The sequence below is a fragment of the Cydia splendana genome, chromosome 7 (assembly GCF_910591565.1).
Source record: "Cydia splendana chromosome 7, ilCydSple1.2, whole genome shotgun sequence".
In the NCBI taxonomy this organism is placed as follows: Eukaryota; Metazoa; Arthropoda; class Insecta; order Lepidoptera; family Tortricidae; genus Cydia; species Cydia splendana.
The window spans coordinates 18,038,396-18,053,742 of record NC_085966.1 but is presented as its reverse complement, the minus strand read 5'-3'; the positions used below and the strand labels follow the sequence as shown (position 1 = coordinate 18,053,742).

The window sequence follows — 15,347 nt, the reverse complement described above, 5'->3', positions numbered from 1 at the left end:
AAACCCGACTTTACAGACAACCATATTTTGACATTGGAAATGTCTTTTCGTTCGCTCCAGTATACGGTCCGATTTCACGAAAAAGTGCGATCCCCTTATATCTCGGAAAGTTGTGAAGATATGATATTAAAAAATAGCCTCAAAAGACGCATAATCACGAGAGCTGTAAGGTGCAAAAATAATTATTCGAGAAAGTCAAAAACAAAAAAGTTATGGTCGAAATAGTGAAAATAAAATTCATTTTTTCCGAATTTTGATTTTGGTGCTCGATAATTTGGAACGAAGAATGATATCAAAAATTTGAGAAAAAACGGCTCTGGACAATTTAGTCAGCTACAATTTGAGCCTAAAACAAAGACGATCGGGTTAAGGGTTTTGCCCTGTAGCCTAACCTTAAATAGTCAAAAAGTCAGAACGACATTTTTCACAGGACATTTATGACTTCATGTTTCGCAGAGTTCGTTATCGGTGTTTGTTGTGAATTATCGGGATTATGACGGCAGAATAACACTTGGGAGAGGGAGGAGGGAGAGGAGAGGGAGAGGGAGAGGGAGAGGGAGAGGGAGAGGGAGAGGGAGAGGGAGAGGGAAGAGGGAGAGGGAGAGGGAGAGGGAGGAGGGGAGAGGGAGGAGGGAGAGGGAGAGGGAGAGGGAGGAGGGAGAGGAGAGGGAGAGGGAGAGGGAGAGGGAGAGGGAGGAGGGAGAGGGAGAGGGAGAGGGAGAGGGAGGAGGGAGAGGGAGAGGGAGAGGGAGAGGGAGAGGGAGAGGGAGAGGGAGAGGGAGAGGGAGAGGGAGAGGGAGAGGGAGAGGGGAGAGGGAGAGGGAGAGGAGAGGGAGAGGGAGAGGGAGAGGGAGAGGGAGAGGGAGAGGGAGAGGGAGAGGGAGAGGGGAGAGGGAGAGGGAGAGGGAGAGGGAGAGGGGGAGAGGGGAGAGGGAGAGGGAGAGGGAGAGGGAGAGGGAGAGGGAGAGGGAGAGGAGAGGGAGAGGGAGAGGGAGAGGGAGAGGGAGAGGGAGAGGGAGAGGGAGAGGGAGAGGAGAGGGGAGAGGGAGAGGGGAGAGGGAGAGGGAGAGGGAGAGGGAGAGGGAGAGGGAGAGGGAGAGGGAGAGGGAGAGGGAGAGGGAGAGGGAGAGGGAGAGGGAGAGGGAGAGGGAGAGGAGAGGGAGAGGGAGAGGGAGAGGAGAGGGAGAGGAGAGGGAGAGGGAGAGGGAGAGGAGAGGGAGAGGGGAGAGGGAGAGGGAGAGGGAGAGGAGAGGGAGAGGGAGAGGGAGAGGGAGAGGGAGAGGGAGAGGGGAGAGGGAGAGGGAGAGGGAGAGGGAGAGGGAGAGGGAGAGGGAGAGGGAGAGGGAGAGGGAGAGGGAGAGGGAGAGGGAGAGGGAGAGGGAGAGGGAGAGGAGAGGGAGAGGGAGAGGGAGAGGGAGAGGGAGAGGAGAGGGAGAGGGAGAGGGAGAGGGAGAGGGAGAGGGAGAGGGAGAGGGAGAGGGAGAGGGAGAGGGAGAGGGAGAGGGAGAGGGAGAGGGAGAGGGAGAGGGAGTCGCAGTACCTAGTGGAATTCAGGTTTGGGGCAACACAGACACACGCTGTTTTGGTCAAATTAAAGTAATTGTATTAAAAACAAAGATATTTTACATTATTGGCACTACGTCAGCTCGCTCGCTCGACGACAGTTCGGAACTTGAAATTATTGTTTTATAACGTGAAGCTGTTTTTCGGGACAGTTTACACTTTGTCGGGAATCGGGAACACATGCTAAAAATCGGGAGAATCCCGCCAAATCCCGACCATCTGGCAACCCTATGCTGAACCCTGGTTGTACCTAGCGGAACTCAGGTTTGGTGCAACATAGGCACGCGCTGTTTTGGACATCCGATTCGTCATGATGATCACATGGTAGAGCATTACCCAAGATAGCTGATGCTGAACCCTGGTAGGACCTATTGGAACTCAGGTTTGGTGCAACATAGACAAACGCTGTTATGGTCATCTCTCGTCGCGTCAAATTGCTGTCAAGAAAATTTCATGTCTTGCAGCAAATGGGCCGCTGCCGATCAAGACTCGAGTGACGATAACGGCGATGTGGCTACCACTTCTCGAGTTGACTACGGATTTGCCGTGTAATAATTTTCTTGTACTTTGAACATTCATATATCCTGCTTATTAATCGAAAAATGAAATATGTACCTATACTTATGCGCCACGGCGACAATTATTCAAACTTCGATACGCGTGTGGAAATTTTGCAATTTGTTTGTTCACATGCGTTATGCCCAGGATACTTGTGTTAATCTAAGAATAAAATAATTATCATTCAACGTTGTAGTTTTATTTTGTAACTTTTTCCTTATCCAGACTTTCTCGTTGCTCAGCGACAATATTTTTTCGAATTCCGTAGATTCATTTCCAATGTGCTCGATAGTCGTGTGAGGCACGAAATCTGTGAATTTTTTATTTATTTGTATTAGTGTGTGATTTTTTGCAGTAAATTAATAAATATTTATGAAGCACCTTTGTTAGTCTTATTTGTATGTCTTTCCCATCACGGAACAATGGTGTTCCGGACCTTTGGGAGACGTGCGCGGAGCCGAAGCCAACACGTAGAGGCCCTTTTGACACTTTAATGAAATGTAAGGGGTACACCGAGCGGAGGCTGCCCTTGCCCGTGTCATGGGACGCACGCAGAGGCAGCACCCGCCAGGGTGTAAGGACTATTGAAGTGACTAATTAGTCTTATTTATTATTATTCCATATTTCACATCGATATCTTAAGCAGTTCCCGAGATGTTTAGCAGAATCGCACTATCTCTTTTACTTACCTTTTTGTACGGTACGACGGTACCCTAAAAACAAATGTGAATTACATTACATGTACCACATGCATTTGTCTAATGTAACATTAAATACTCCTACTTCCCACTCGCTCCCACCTCACCCGTTAGGACTAGCGACAGCTAGCTGTAGTACCGGTTGCAGAGTTAATTAGGTCTAGGTATTAGTGGTATTTATCAAGATACATCATCCTAGCCTATACAGCGTGTACTTCAAACGTTTACTAAACGTAGGTTTAAGTTTTATGACCAAATTAAGTAAAAAATATTATGTTATGACTTAATTACCTGAGCGTTATCTACTCGTACATGACTTGACTTAAGATCCTATGTCCCCTAGATGGGGCAGAGGGCGTCCACAGTGACTCTCTATGTAGATCGATCTTGAGCTTCTCGCTTCATTTCGCTCCAAGACTTCCCGATCTTCTTCGCCTCGTCTAACACCGTACGCCGCCAGGTTTGTTTGGGACGGCCACGCTTTCTCTTTCCTTCGGGGTTCCAATCTAAGGCCTGTTTAGGTATATGGTCGGGCCCCCTCCGGAGTGTGTGTCCAATCCAGTTCCACTTACGGCGCTTGATCTGCTGGTCGATCGGGATTTCGTGGCAACGTTCTCGGAGGTTCTCATTCGAGATGGTCTCGGGCCAGTAAATACCGAGAATTCGACGAAGACATCGGATAACGAAGACTTGAAGCTGGTTGGAAATGCCCTTTGTAACCTTCCAAGTTTCACATCCGTACAGCAACACAGACTCGTACATACATATATGTACCTATTTTTTTTTTTAGCCGAAATATATTTTAGGTACATATGAGTTAAGGTTATAGGTCTTTCCTGTGAACATCATAAAATAAAAGGACTAGAAGCATATTAATTTTCTTGATGGACTCTTTTAAGTATCAGATACATGGCAACATTAATCTTAACCTCACTGAAACTTGGCTAAATAAGTCGATTTTAATTTGTATTTTTTATGGATGTAGTTGCAATGCAAATAATGCAATAATAAATTACTTTGTAGGAAGAAGTAGATGTAAGTCAAACAGCAAACACAAGAAGACACAAAAGTTGACCGGCCTTGATATTGATCTGTTCACAACCACAATATGGTAATGATTTGTAATCACAGGTCACTGACACTGCTCCAGGCACTGCAGTGGGCGTGATTTGATTAGTCACTTACTTACTATCTGTCTGTGTACTTACATTCAGCGCAGCCTGGTCCAGATTTGCAAATTTTATTTTTAATAACAGTGATCTTCGCGCGGGCAGATTTCTATCGGAGATAATTGCTTTTCCATTCAACTCGGATGGGCATCATCAAGGGGACCAAATTGAATTATTAAGTGTCGTGTAACTTGTTTTAGTTTTTGCTTAGTTTTTAGGGTTCCGTACCCGAAGGGTAAAAACGGGACCCTATTACTAAGACTCCTCTGTCCGTCTGTCTGTCTGTCTGTCTGTCTGTCTGTCTGTCTGTCTGTCTGTCTGTCTGTTTGTCTGTCTGCACCAGGCTGTATCTCTTGAACCGTGATAGCTAGACAGTTGAAATTTTCACAGATGATGTATTTCTGTTGCCGCTATAACAAAAAATACAAAAAACAGGATAAAATAAATATTTATGTGGGACTCCCATACAACAAACGTGATTTTTTTTCCGTTTTTTGCGTAATGGCACAGAGCCCTTCGTGCGCGAGTCTAACTCGCACTTGACCGGTTTTTTTTTCACTTAGGTATTAGTAAAGCCAAAAGTTTAACTTACGCGCCACTTTTGACCACCTAATTTTCGTAGTTATGATGGTGCACTTGAATACACATGTAGGTAGGTATATCATTTATTTTACAGTCATTAGCATACGTAATTGACCGAGAAACAGTGACCCCGTTTAAAATCGCGTAAGGACAATACACGTGACTGCAGAACTACTGCCATTGACTAGTAGGTAGTATGAATGTGGTTTTGAATTAACCACATCCACTTACAGCTTCAAACCACGTAGTCGGCTGAAGTCTGAGAGACAACTATTGATAACTTTCGAGATTGGCATCTAGTCAATCTCAGAAGTTATCAATAGTTGTATCTTGTCTCTCAGACTACCCCAAGAATAGAAATACAAATTAGTCTACAAATACCACACACTAAACACTTAAACCGCTGAACCGATTTAGATCAAAGGCCATAGTCGGTTTTCCATAGTAAATTTGATTTGGGTTTTTTTTTTGTGACTACCTCTTATGGTGAAGGATATTTTTGCTGAGTATGAACATTACAGCTTTTTGACTTATGTATACAAACATTAAGTTGTCATTGGCATTTTACTCTTAAATACGACAACCTGATAAGAAATCGCACACATAATCGCACACTACATTGAAAAACACCGATTGAGAACAGAACTTCACCACACACATTACTAATTTATGACAGGAAGTACCGTTTGGAAAATTTTGATATTGCCTAAGCAAGTAGTAGGTCAATGTCTGGCCTACAACTAGAAAAAAAAATTAGAGGTGTCACTACTTCACCACGACATAAAAAAAATGATTTATTTTGTTTTACTTTTTTTTCCTTTTTTTTATATGACATCTGGTATTCGTTTTTTGAGTATCGACGCATACCATAATATAGAACACTATTTAAAAAATTGAGGCAAATCGCTTGAATACATCCCGAAAAACAATACATTAAAGAAAAAAATAATAAAATCATAACTAAGTCAAAAACTGTCAATAGTAGGATGTTGATACTCAGCAGAAATATCCTTCACCATATGAGGTACTCACAAAAAAAAACCCGAATCAAATTAACTTAAGGGCCAACTTACTATGGAAAACCGACTATGGCCTTTGTTATGTTAGGTAGGTACATATATAAGATCATCATAGTACAATCAGCATCATCTTTTTTATCAATCAGCATCATCATCTCACGTAGACGAAGTCGCGGGCAGAAGCTAGTAAAATTAAACAGGATGGCTAAAAAATAACTGCATTCCCGTTGCCAGGGAGGTTTTGGGATTATACTGTACAACTTTTACTATGGGACCAACCCAGAAATCGCGAAAAAAAATTCATTCATTCGTTCATTCTTGGTATTTATTTGAATGTGGTACTTGATATATAGGTCAAAGCGTACAAAGATGTTCTGCCGTATTCGAACTTCAAGATATTCACAAGAGACGACACGTACTAGATCCATTCTAGATACGTTATAGTTTAGATATCAACTAGTTCTCTTTTGCAACGCAATTCGGGCAACCAATGTCATTTTTACGTTAGATAGAGTAAGATATCTATTAGATGCAATATCAAATGCAATAAAAGCTCTAAAGGCGGATAAAAGCCCAGGCTCAGACGGCATCACAAACGAAATACTGAAAACTGGATCAATAACTCTTACGACCCACCTAACTGAACTGTTCAACCTCATTATTAAAACTGGAGAAACACCCACCCAATGATCTCAATCTGACATTATTCTCATTTACAAAAAAGGCGACCCAAATGATATAGGGAACTACAGACCAATAAGCCTGCTACCTACAATCTACAAGCTCTTCTCCTCAATAATATACAAGAGATTAAACTCTACACTAGAGACGCGTCAACCTATCGAACAAGCCGGATTTAGAAGAGGTTACTCAACTGTTGATCATATACATACAATCGATCTTGTCATAGAAAAATACCGAGAGAGAAACAGACCACTCTACATCGCATTTATTGATTACCAAAAAGCTTTCGATTGCGTATCACATGAAAGCATATGGAGAACTCTAAAAGGTCAAGAGGTAGAAAATCAATACATTTGTGTAATCAAGAGTATATACGAAAACAGCAAGAGTAGAGTAAAACTAGAGACACCTGGGCCTTGGTTTCCGGTCAGTAGAGGAGTAAGACAGGGCGACCCTCTATCACCACTGCTGTTCATAGCAACACTGTAATCGATTATCAGTCAGCTCAACTGGAAGGGTCGGGGTAATAAGATCAAAGAAGCCTACCTAAGCCACCTAAGATTTGCAGATGACTTGGTACTCCTATCGGATACAGGACTAGATATTCAGTACATGATAGAGTCACTTAATGAAGCTAGTAAAAGAGTAGGCTTAGAAATGAACCTGTCAAAAACAATGTTGATGACCAACAGCACAAAGAGGACAATATACGCTGGTAGTGAATGTAGTGAGCCGCTCAAGTATACAGACAAATACATATACCTGGGTAGACAAATTAGCTTTGACCAAAATAGTAACGACCAAGAAGTGGAACGTAGAACACAGTTAACGTGGAACAAATACTGGGCACTAAAGGAGATATTCAAAAGCAGCTTGCCAACTAATATTAAAACTAAGGTACTAAACTCATGCCTTATACCGTGCCTAACCGTATGCTTGCCAAACGTGGAAGTTTAACAAAAAAGCGCAGTATGATGAATATTAAAAAAATACAAAAAATAAAACACACAAAAATAAGACATATCACGAAGGCAAAGGATGGATTGATACACGCTCAATCATTAAAATGGAAGTGGGCCGGACATGTGGCACGCATACAAGACCAGAGATGGACTAAAAGGGTGACCACATGGGCAGATCCTCAAGGCAAAAGAAGGGAAGGGAGACCGGTAGATAGATGGGAAGACGAGCTGAAAAAAACAGCCGGCCCCAACTGGATTCAAGTAGCCCAATCTAGAGAGGACTGCGGCTATCTTTGGAGGAGGCCTTCACCTGCAGAGGGGTTCTTGCAGATTAAAATTGTATCAAATAATACCAAGTACCAACTGTAATAAATGTAAAAAAAAAAAACAATTAAAATTAAAATTAATTTTATAAATTACTAATAACTCTATTACTAACAAAATGAATTACTAACTTATTAGATTGAAATTTTTGTTTTAAATTTTTGTAATCTGCAACGAAATAAAAGGCTTTTTATTTTTATTTATTTTATTATCTATTAGATGTGAATTGGATCTCTAAGTCATATCCTGTGGAAATCGTTCAACAGTATCTCCAGAATCGCGCAAATGTCAAATTTGACAGGTTAGATCTTAAACATATCGTTATCGTATCTTGGTGATGTCTAAAAGATGTCTAATAGATGTCTATTTCAAAATCCGAATCGGGCCCGTTGTCACGATTTTCCTAAACAATACGTACGTGCTGGTACGTGCCCAATCACTGCAGTGCATGCACTGTAACGAACATAATTTTTTATAATGCTTTTTGTGTCCACCTTCATACCGTGAAAGAATGACTCATTAACTACCATACGTGGATCCATCAGTCGTATTTGTGTAGAACCTTATGCGTCATAATTTTCGCCGGGGCGGCTTCACAAAGGTTCAGTTTGGGACCTAATCACATTCAAAAATAACTCGCCTTCATTTAAATGAAAATTTTGTTCATTGTCATGAACGTTATGACCAAATCTAGCTTACGTTACAAAGCAGTGTTGTGAATGACGCTTATTTTTAGGCTTAAAGACTCGAGCCCTCAAGACTCGTAAGTCTTGAAGACTCGACCATATTTGAGAATTGTATTTATTTATTTTACGCGTATGGATGTAAGAAATCGTATTTGCCGCCTTTGAGGCGTTAAGCCTCGAGAGCCTCAAGGATTAGAGTCTTTAAGCCTCGAAATGAGCATTATTCACAACACTATTACAAAGTTATTCTACAATGGTTTGTTCAAGTTTATTTAAATTTTTGTTGGCCAAGAGTTAATGACTAAGCACACATTTATAAACTCTTTGGTAAAAAGTCGTTAATCGTTTTTACATTAAGGTGCACTTAATGTAGGTACGTGGGTACAATGTATAATTGTATATACCTTATAATATATGCCAAGAGCATTGAATATCGTTGGGTAAAGTTGGGCTGATGCTAATGCTTAAAAATTATTGCATCATTATGCAATCATTTAATAGGCAATCGGGTACACAAGCAATTTGGTTATTTTGGTTATAGTTTTGATGGATGAACCGTTGTTGTTACTTATACTGATAAATTCTCGATTCTTTCTTATCCTTACGCTGAACTGCAATGCTTATAATAAGAACTTAAAATAAAATCATACAAAAAACATTGCATATTTAGCAACGTTAAAATCACCCTTTTTAAGGCGTACTGCCAGTCATTTTACACCTGCAGCCTATGGATCAACTTTACTCAAAAAGCTTACAGCGCCCTACGCGTCCAATATAACAATGCTTTTAGGATGCTGTTGGGGCTGCCGCGCTATCGCAGCGCTAGCGGTATGTTCGCGGAGGCGCGCACCGACGGCTTCCACACCATTATGCGCAAGCGGGTGGCGTCGCTGGTGCGGCGCGTACGCGGCAGCGCCAACAGTCTCCTAGCCACTGTAGCAGACAGGATAGATGGCGCTTTCTGGGAGTACTGGAGTAGCCTACATGTTTATCTATAGAAGTTAAATAAAGCACATAACATAGATAGTCACTAACATAGGTTAAGAGTAATAATAATAAGCTAAGGCTGACTAAGGCGTAGGGATGTGACGACCCCATCGCCCGCTGGTTTTACCAGTGCAATCAGTCAACGCAGGGCAGCTTGTGGCGAGCTGTTGGGGATTAGCGACCTCACGTACCCGAGTGCTCCTGGAGAGTTCTGTTACCCGCAAGGAGGGTGGGTGGGACAGGATTCTCTGCCTCTGGCTTGCCTTAGCCGGCCGGCCAGAGTGGAGTCGTTAGAGCTATAAGCTCCAGGGGTGGAAGTGAAATATGCATAAGACGCGAGTTGGCACAGTGGCTGTTAACAGCCACTGGGTAGAAAGCGGCGCACACCTCTCGACACCCCTGAGCCGCTCACACCGGTGTTGCCCTTGAGCCATCATAGATGTCGCTTTTTGTGGGGGCCCATCTTGTGAGGGCGAGTCACCGTCTGCCGGAAATAAAATTGCATACCGTTTTATTAGGCAGGCGTCCGGTTTTTTACCCCATAGCTCAGTTCTTAGTCCATCGCTTTCACCCAATAACCTAGTTCATTTTAGATTCCATCAACTCTCAATAGTCCTTACACCCTGGCGGGTGCTGCCTCTGCGTGCGTCCCATGACACGGGCAAGGGCAGCCTCCGCTCGGTGTACCCCTTACATTTCATTAAAGTGTCAAAAGGGCCTCTACGTGTTGGCTTCGGCTCCGCGCACGCCTCCCAAAGGTCCGGAACACCATTGTTCCGTGATGGGAAAGACATACATAAGCTACTAATATATTATGGAAATTTAATTTCTGAAATAAATAATTATTTAATTTAATTTAATTTAGGGTGGAATCACATCTATCAGCATCGAGCCGCATTTTATATATGAGAAATCGCTCGTTAGTATGAAGATGCGTACGAATCGAAAAGGTGAAAGCATGCGTACGCATCTTCATACTAACGAGCAATTTCTCATATATAAAATGCGGCTCGATGCTGATAGATGTGATTCCACCCTTATGCGATTGAAAAGCCACTCAAAGTTTTGGTCTTACTCGCATTTGAGTCCACATCAAATTAAGTAACATATTTATTAAAGATAACGACGTTATCTTTTCGCGGATTAGCAAAGTAATATTTTCGTTTTAATTAATATGGATTTCCGCAAAGTAAGGCCTGATTCTATTCACTAAGGTTAACACTGTTGATAGGTTTAGCGAATAGTACCTAAACGCAAAAGTTGCAATCTCTTATAACTTCAGGAACAACTCAAATTATCCTGCCTACGCCACTAGTGGGCTTTGTCCCTTTTGCTTTAATATACGAGATCAGTTTGCAATCTCTTAGTCATCTTACTCATCTGTAAAATGATCATGGTGGACGAAAGTCCATGTCTTTATGTAATTGTCTCTGCCATTCATTACGCCATCGCCACACCAAACACGTCTCTCGTATGTGGTATTGCGTATTCTGTATTAGCATTACCCTTCACATGTAAGAATAAATTGCTTTGCCGAAAGGTTTTACATAATGATGCATTAATTTCGATGTGACCCTAAAATGAAGTAAACCATCTCATTTAACATATTCATACGATAATAACGTTAATAACTCAATTAGCCTACCAGACAGCTAGCAAATTTTTTACAATATGCCCAGAAATTCATGTTGCATCTAAAGTATTAAATAATTGTGTGCAGTGACCTAAAACGTGAAAAAAATATCTCGATGAAAAATTTTAAGATTTTACACATTTTAGGAATGACGAGAAAATAGCAGTCCGCTCTAATGCTTAATCTCAGAAAAATACGAAGTAGTCTGAAGCTGCCAAGTGTAACCAGACTTTTCCTGGCAAGTCAGGAATTTTGTGAATTTTCCGGGAATGCGGTAGAAACACGATAAGATTTTAAGCAGAAGGTCGGACGGTCTAGATCGAGTGACAAAGTACTGAAAACTTTAGCGTTATATAATAGAATAAGTAAAATATTGTTTGTAGTATTTTTTAAGATCAACGTTTTGTCATTTTGTCATAGTTTTTATTCGAGCAGCCTGTGGTTGCGGTACCTATACCAACAAAGCATACAACGCCCTGAAAGTGCAATAAGTATAACAATGTTTAGAATGTTGTTTACGATGGTTTTATGACCAAAGATGAATAAGTAATAACAAGCGATGGCTTAGACTAGTTGGGCTTGCCCGGGAGATGCAGTGCCTCGGTATATATGTGTTCAGCGTAATTGTCTATACCTAGGCTTAAGTATGTAACCTCTATGGAGTCCTGCTATTGTATTGTATTTGGGACTATTGTGCACGTAACTCGTAGTAAGTTTATATGCAAAGTAACACGTTATGTTAGTAGGAATGTCAGTATATTAAATGTTAATGTCGGATATTTTCTTAGAAAGTATTTGGTAACCCTACGCCCGGCCAGCTGCTTTGTTACAAGCCAGAGCGTTAGGAAATTGCTATAAATATATACCTACAATTTTCTCACATCGAAACTGTATTATTACTTTTCTCGATTCAATATGCAGTAGCGGGCTTATATCGGGTTTTACGAATTGAGAACCCATGATAACAGGAACTCCTGGATATAACACTTTAAACTCTCGCGTTTTGTACACATATTTAATTACACAAACGGGTCTACCGCGATATAATTCATTGTTTTTACCTTTAATTCCGACGTTTCAGCTGAGTTGCACCAGCTGTGGTCACGGACTCCTGGATAGATATAAAAAAGTTTGCAATTTCGGTTTAATTTGCCTTGGTTTATCATGACCATGACATACACAGAATTTAAATTGACCTCTATTCTTTTTAGGGTTCCGTACCCAAAAGGTAAAATGGGACCCTATTACTAAGACTTCGCTGTCCGTCCGTCTGTCTGTCACCAGGCTGTATCTCACGAACCGTGATAGCTAGACGGTTGAAATTTTCACAGATGATGTATATCTGTTGCCGCTATAACAACAAATAATAAAAACAGAATAAAATAAAGATTTAAATGGGGCTCCCATACAACAAACGTGATTTTTGACCAAAGTTAAGCAACGTCGGGCGTGGTCAGTACTTGGATGGGTGACCGTTTTTTTTTGTTGTTTTTTCCGTTTTTTTTTTCATTATGGTACGGAACCCTTCGTGCGCGAGTCCGACTCGCACTTGCCCGGTTTTTTGATATAAATGAAACTTCAGGAGCGTTTTTCTTATTACAGATGGCAAAACTACAACACCTGTTGCTCGCCGCGATAGCGATCCAAGTCTACGTCAACGCTGCACCGAGCGACGTCAGCAAGCTTGAAGACATCGCTAAAGTCGAGACAGCGAGTGATGCAACGCCAAACCCACTAGAAGAAAGCACCCTTGAAAGCACAGACACCTCGGGCCAGCGACAAAAGCGCTGGTACGATTTCGGAGGATTTGGCATTCCACCACTAATCAACCCTGCATATCCTACTTTTGTGAAAAGAGATGATTCACTAAGTACTGGCGTCTATGGTTTAGTAGACGATCCGCTGTCACACGTATACAGGCGGCTGCAAGACATCGCATCCGTAGCTAGACAACCAGCCTTCACGCCTTCTTTCCCACCGTCATTCCCTATTTATCTACCAGTTCTTTATTTACCTCAACAATGCAACTGCAATCAGCAATCTCAGCCGACCAACAACCAAAACGGGAGCCAGCCAGACAGCATAAACAACCGCTTCCCTGAAATGGAGGATACGCGCCAAAACTGGGGATACGTCATTAACGACGACGAAGACAACGACGATGGACGGGATGTTAGAAGGCCGATTAATTTTGACGTTATTCGACCTAACAACACTGTAACTAGGAGACCTCCTCCAGTTGAGCACGGGACCGTTCAAGGAGACGGCACTTTGAATAGTATTCCTCCTGGAGCTCCGCCGACTACTTTTCGCCCGTCAACTACAAGAAGGCTGCCTCAGAACGCGCCAAAAGAGGTTTCCACGAACCAACTCCCGACTAACTGTGATGCCGCGGTCCTTAGTTGTTGTCACCGGCCTGAGATAACCTTCGAGTGCTTCACAACGCAAGGCTGCCCAGAAGTCAGCTCCGACGGGAACCCCTGCGAACCCAACGTTATTCTCAGAGTAATTGAAAGGTTCCAGAGGTTCTACCAGCAGAGGACTGGGTCCACGTGATCAGTGATAACTGGTGTAGTTTTAAATTTATTTATGTACAGTGCAATCTTCTAATGCAAATAATTGTATTAAAAAATATGAGAGAAAGTACAATAATCTCACATTCGCCTGCGATGCATTTTTCCCATAAAATGGCTGTATTATAGAAATGATAACATTCGTTGTTTATTGTTGGATAAGGATGTAGAGGAAGTTTTATTTTATTTCTTCCGTCCTTAGGAAAAAAGCCCTAGTGCGATAAACGATGTTTTTGGTGATAAGTACTACAATACAAACGTGACTGATTGAGACTTAAAACATTAATTTGTGTATGTATCATTGCATAATTTCGAACGAATGATATCAAATGTGAAATTTTAAGTATAATTACTATATTTATTCTGCTTAAATTAGCAATAATTATTATCTATGGTCTGAACAGGCCTTCCGTGTTAGTGGCAATAAGGAGAAAATAAAAATAGATTATGACAGAATACCTACCTTTGAATCCTGGCAGTGCTAGCACGAATGATTTATTTTTATTTTCCTGTCTATTGGCTCGTTTTAAACAGTCACCGTTATCGTTATCACGCGATACTAGCATTTTTAAACTGAATCGCGTAAATATTAAATGTGTATAACCAAATGTAAACAAATTGTGAATATTGCTATAAGTAATCTTTGCATTAATTTCTTTTGTATCTAGACTTTTGTATTAGATTCTTTTGTACAAAATAAATTCAGAGAATACAATTGCTCACGAACTTCCATTTAAAACGTACCTATATAACTGGTAATACCTATACATACATTAAAATACATTTAGGGATGTTTATACGGGACGTTTTCACCGGCACAGCAAGCTTCGTAGGTTTAACCTAATTTTAATAACAGTCGTAGTTCCTTAAAAACTGCCTTTTTTCACAAATATGTCAAATTTGTAAAATAAAAGAAAATAATTTTAGGATATTTATTTTTAGTTGTTTTAATTTAGCGTAAACCCCCAAAGTCACTTAATAGGTCCTAGCCTTATTCGAGAGAAAATAAACAGACAATCTGCTCTATTTTATGTGTTTCACCATTGAAGTACTACGAATATGAAAGAATTAAAAATAAGTAAAATATATTATGTACTTTCCTGAATCAGATGCATACAATGATACTGGCTTCTGCCCGCGAATTCGTCTGCGTGGAATGTTGATAATGATTGAAAAAACTATCCTATATGTCCTTCCCCGGGCCGAAAACAAAATTTCATCTAAGTCGGTTTAGCTGCTTTAGGCAGACAAACAGAACAGATTTACTTTCGCAGACATAATATTAGGTAAGGTTTCTAAAAAATACGTAGATTTTTATTATCTCCTGTTACATATTATTAACATCTTAATCATCTAATACTCGTAGAAAAGAGGGTTATAGTATTTCCTGTCGCCCGCACAGATTCTGCGTAATTTCTTATCTACATACTTGGGATTTCCACTAACATTTCACAACACCTGATTTGTGTGTATTCAGAATGCAGCTTGCACCAATGCAAAAAAATATGAGTACAGGCTACACCAAAATTAAATATCCCAATAGAGGTATATTATTAGGCTATCGAGAACATACGTAACGAGGTAAATATTTTGGCTCAGCGATCCAAAGAGAATCTTGGCCTCCGAAACAAGAGCGTCTCACCTGTCCCGATCCTGCGCAACTTTCTGCCAGTTACTGATGCGAAGCTGAAGCTGATCCGCTGCCACACTGTCTTCCCAGCGATACCTGGGCTTACCCACCGGACGGCGACCAGTCGGTCGTCCCAAGAACGCCCTCTTGACAGCCCGATCCTCTCCCATTCTGAGTAGGTGACCGAACCAGCAAAGTCAGGCTTTGCTGTTTGTTTTCGCCGATGATATTGGGTTCGGCCACTAACTCCTCGATCTCGGCGTTTTTCCGGATCATCCA

General features: G+C 41.3%; 3 protein-coding genes across 3 annotated transcripts in view; 2 read left to right on the top strand and 1 right to left on the bottom strand.

The window, feature by feature from the left end:
* Positions 1 to 15,347, top strand: part of LOC134792409 (uncharacterized) — a 729,291-nt gene that overhangs the window by 78,828 nt on the left and 635,116 nt on the right. The window lies entirely within an intron of this gene.
* The window catches only part of LOC134792406 (uncharacterized), a 265,633-nt gene that overhangs the window by 183,187 nt on the left and 67,099 nt on the right, over positions 1 to 15,347 (bottom strand). The gene's annotated exons all lie outside the window — the stretch shown is intronic.
* Positions 12,459 to 13,564, top strand: LOC134792528 (uncharacterized). Its single transcript, XM_063763796.1, has one exon. The coding sequence runs from the start codon at positions 12,468 to 12,470 to the stop codon at positions 13,419 to 13,421; it is 954 nt and encodes a 317-aa protein (XP_063619866.1). The 5' UTR covers positions 12,459 to 12,467; the 3' UTR covers positions 13,422 to 13,564.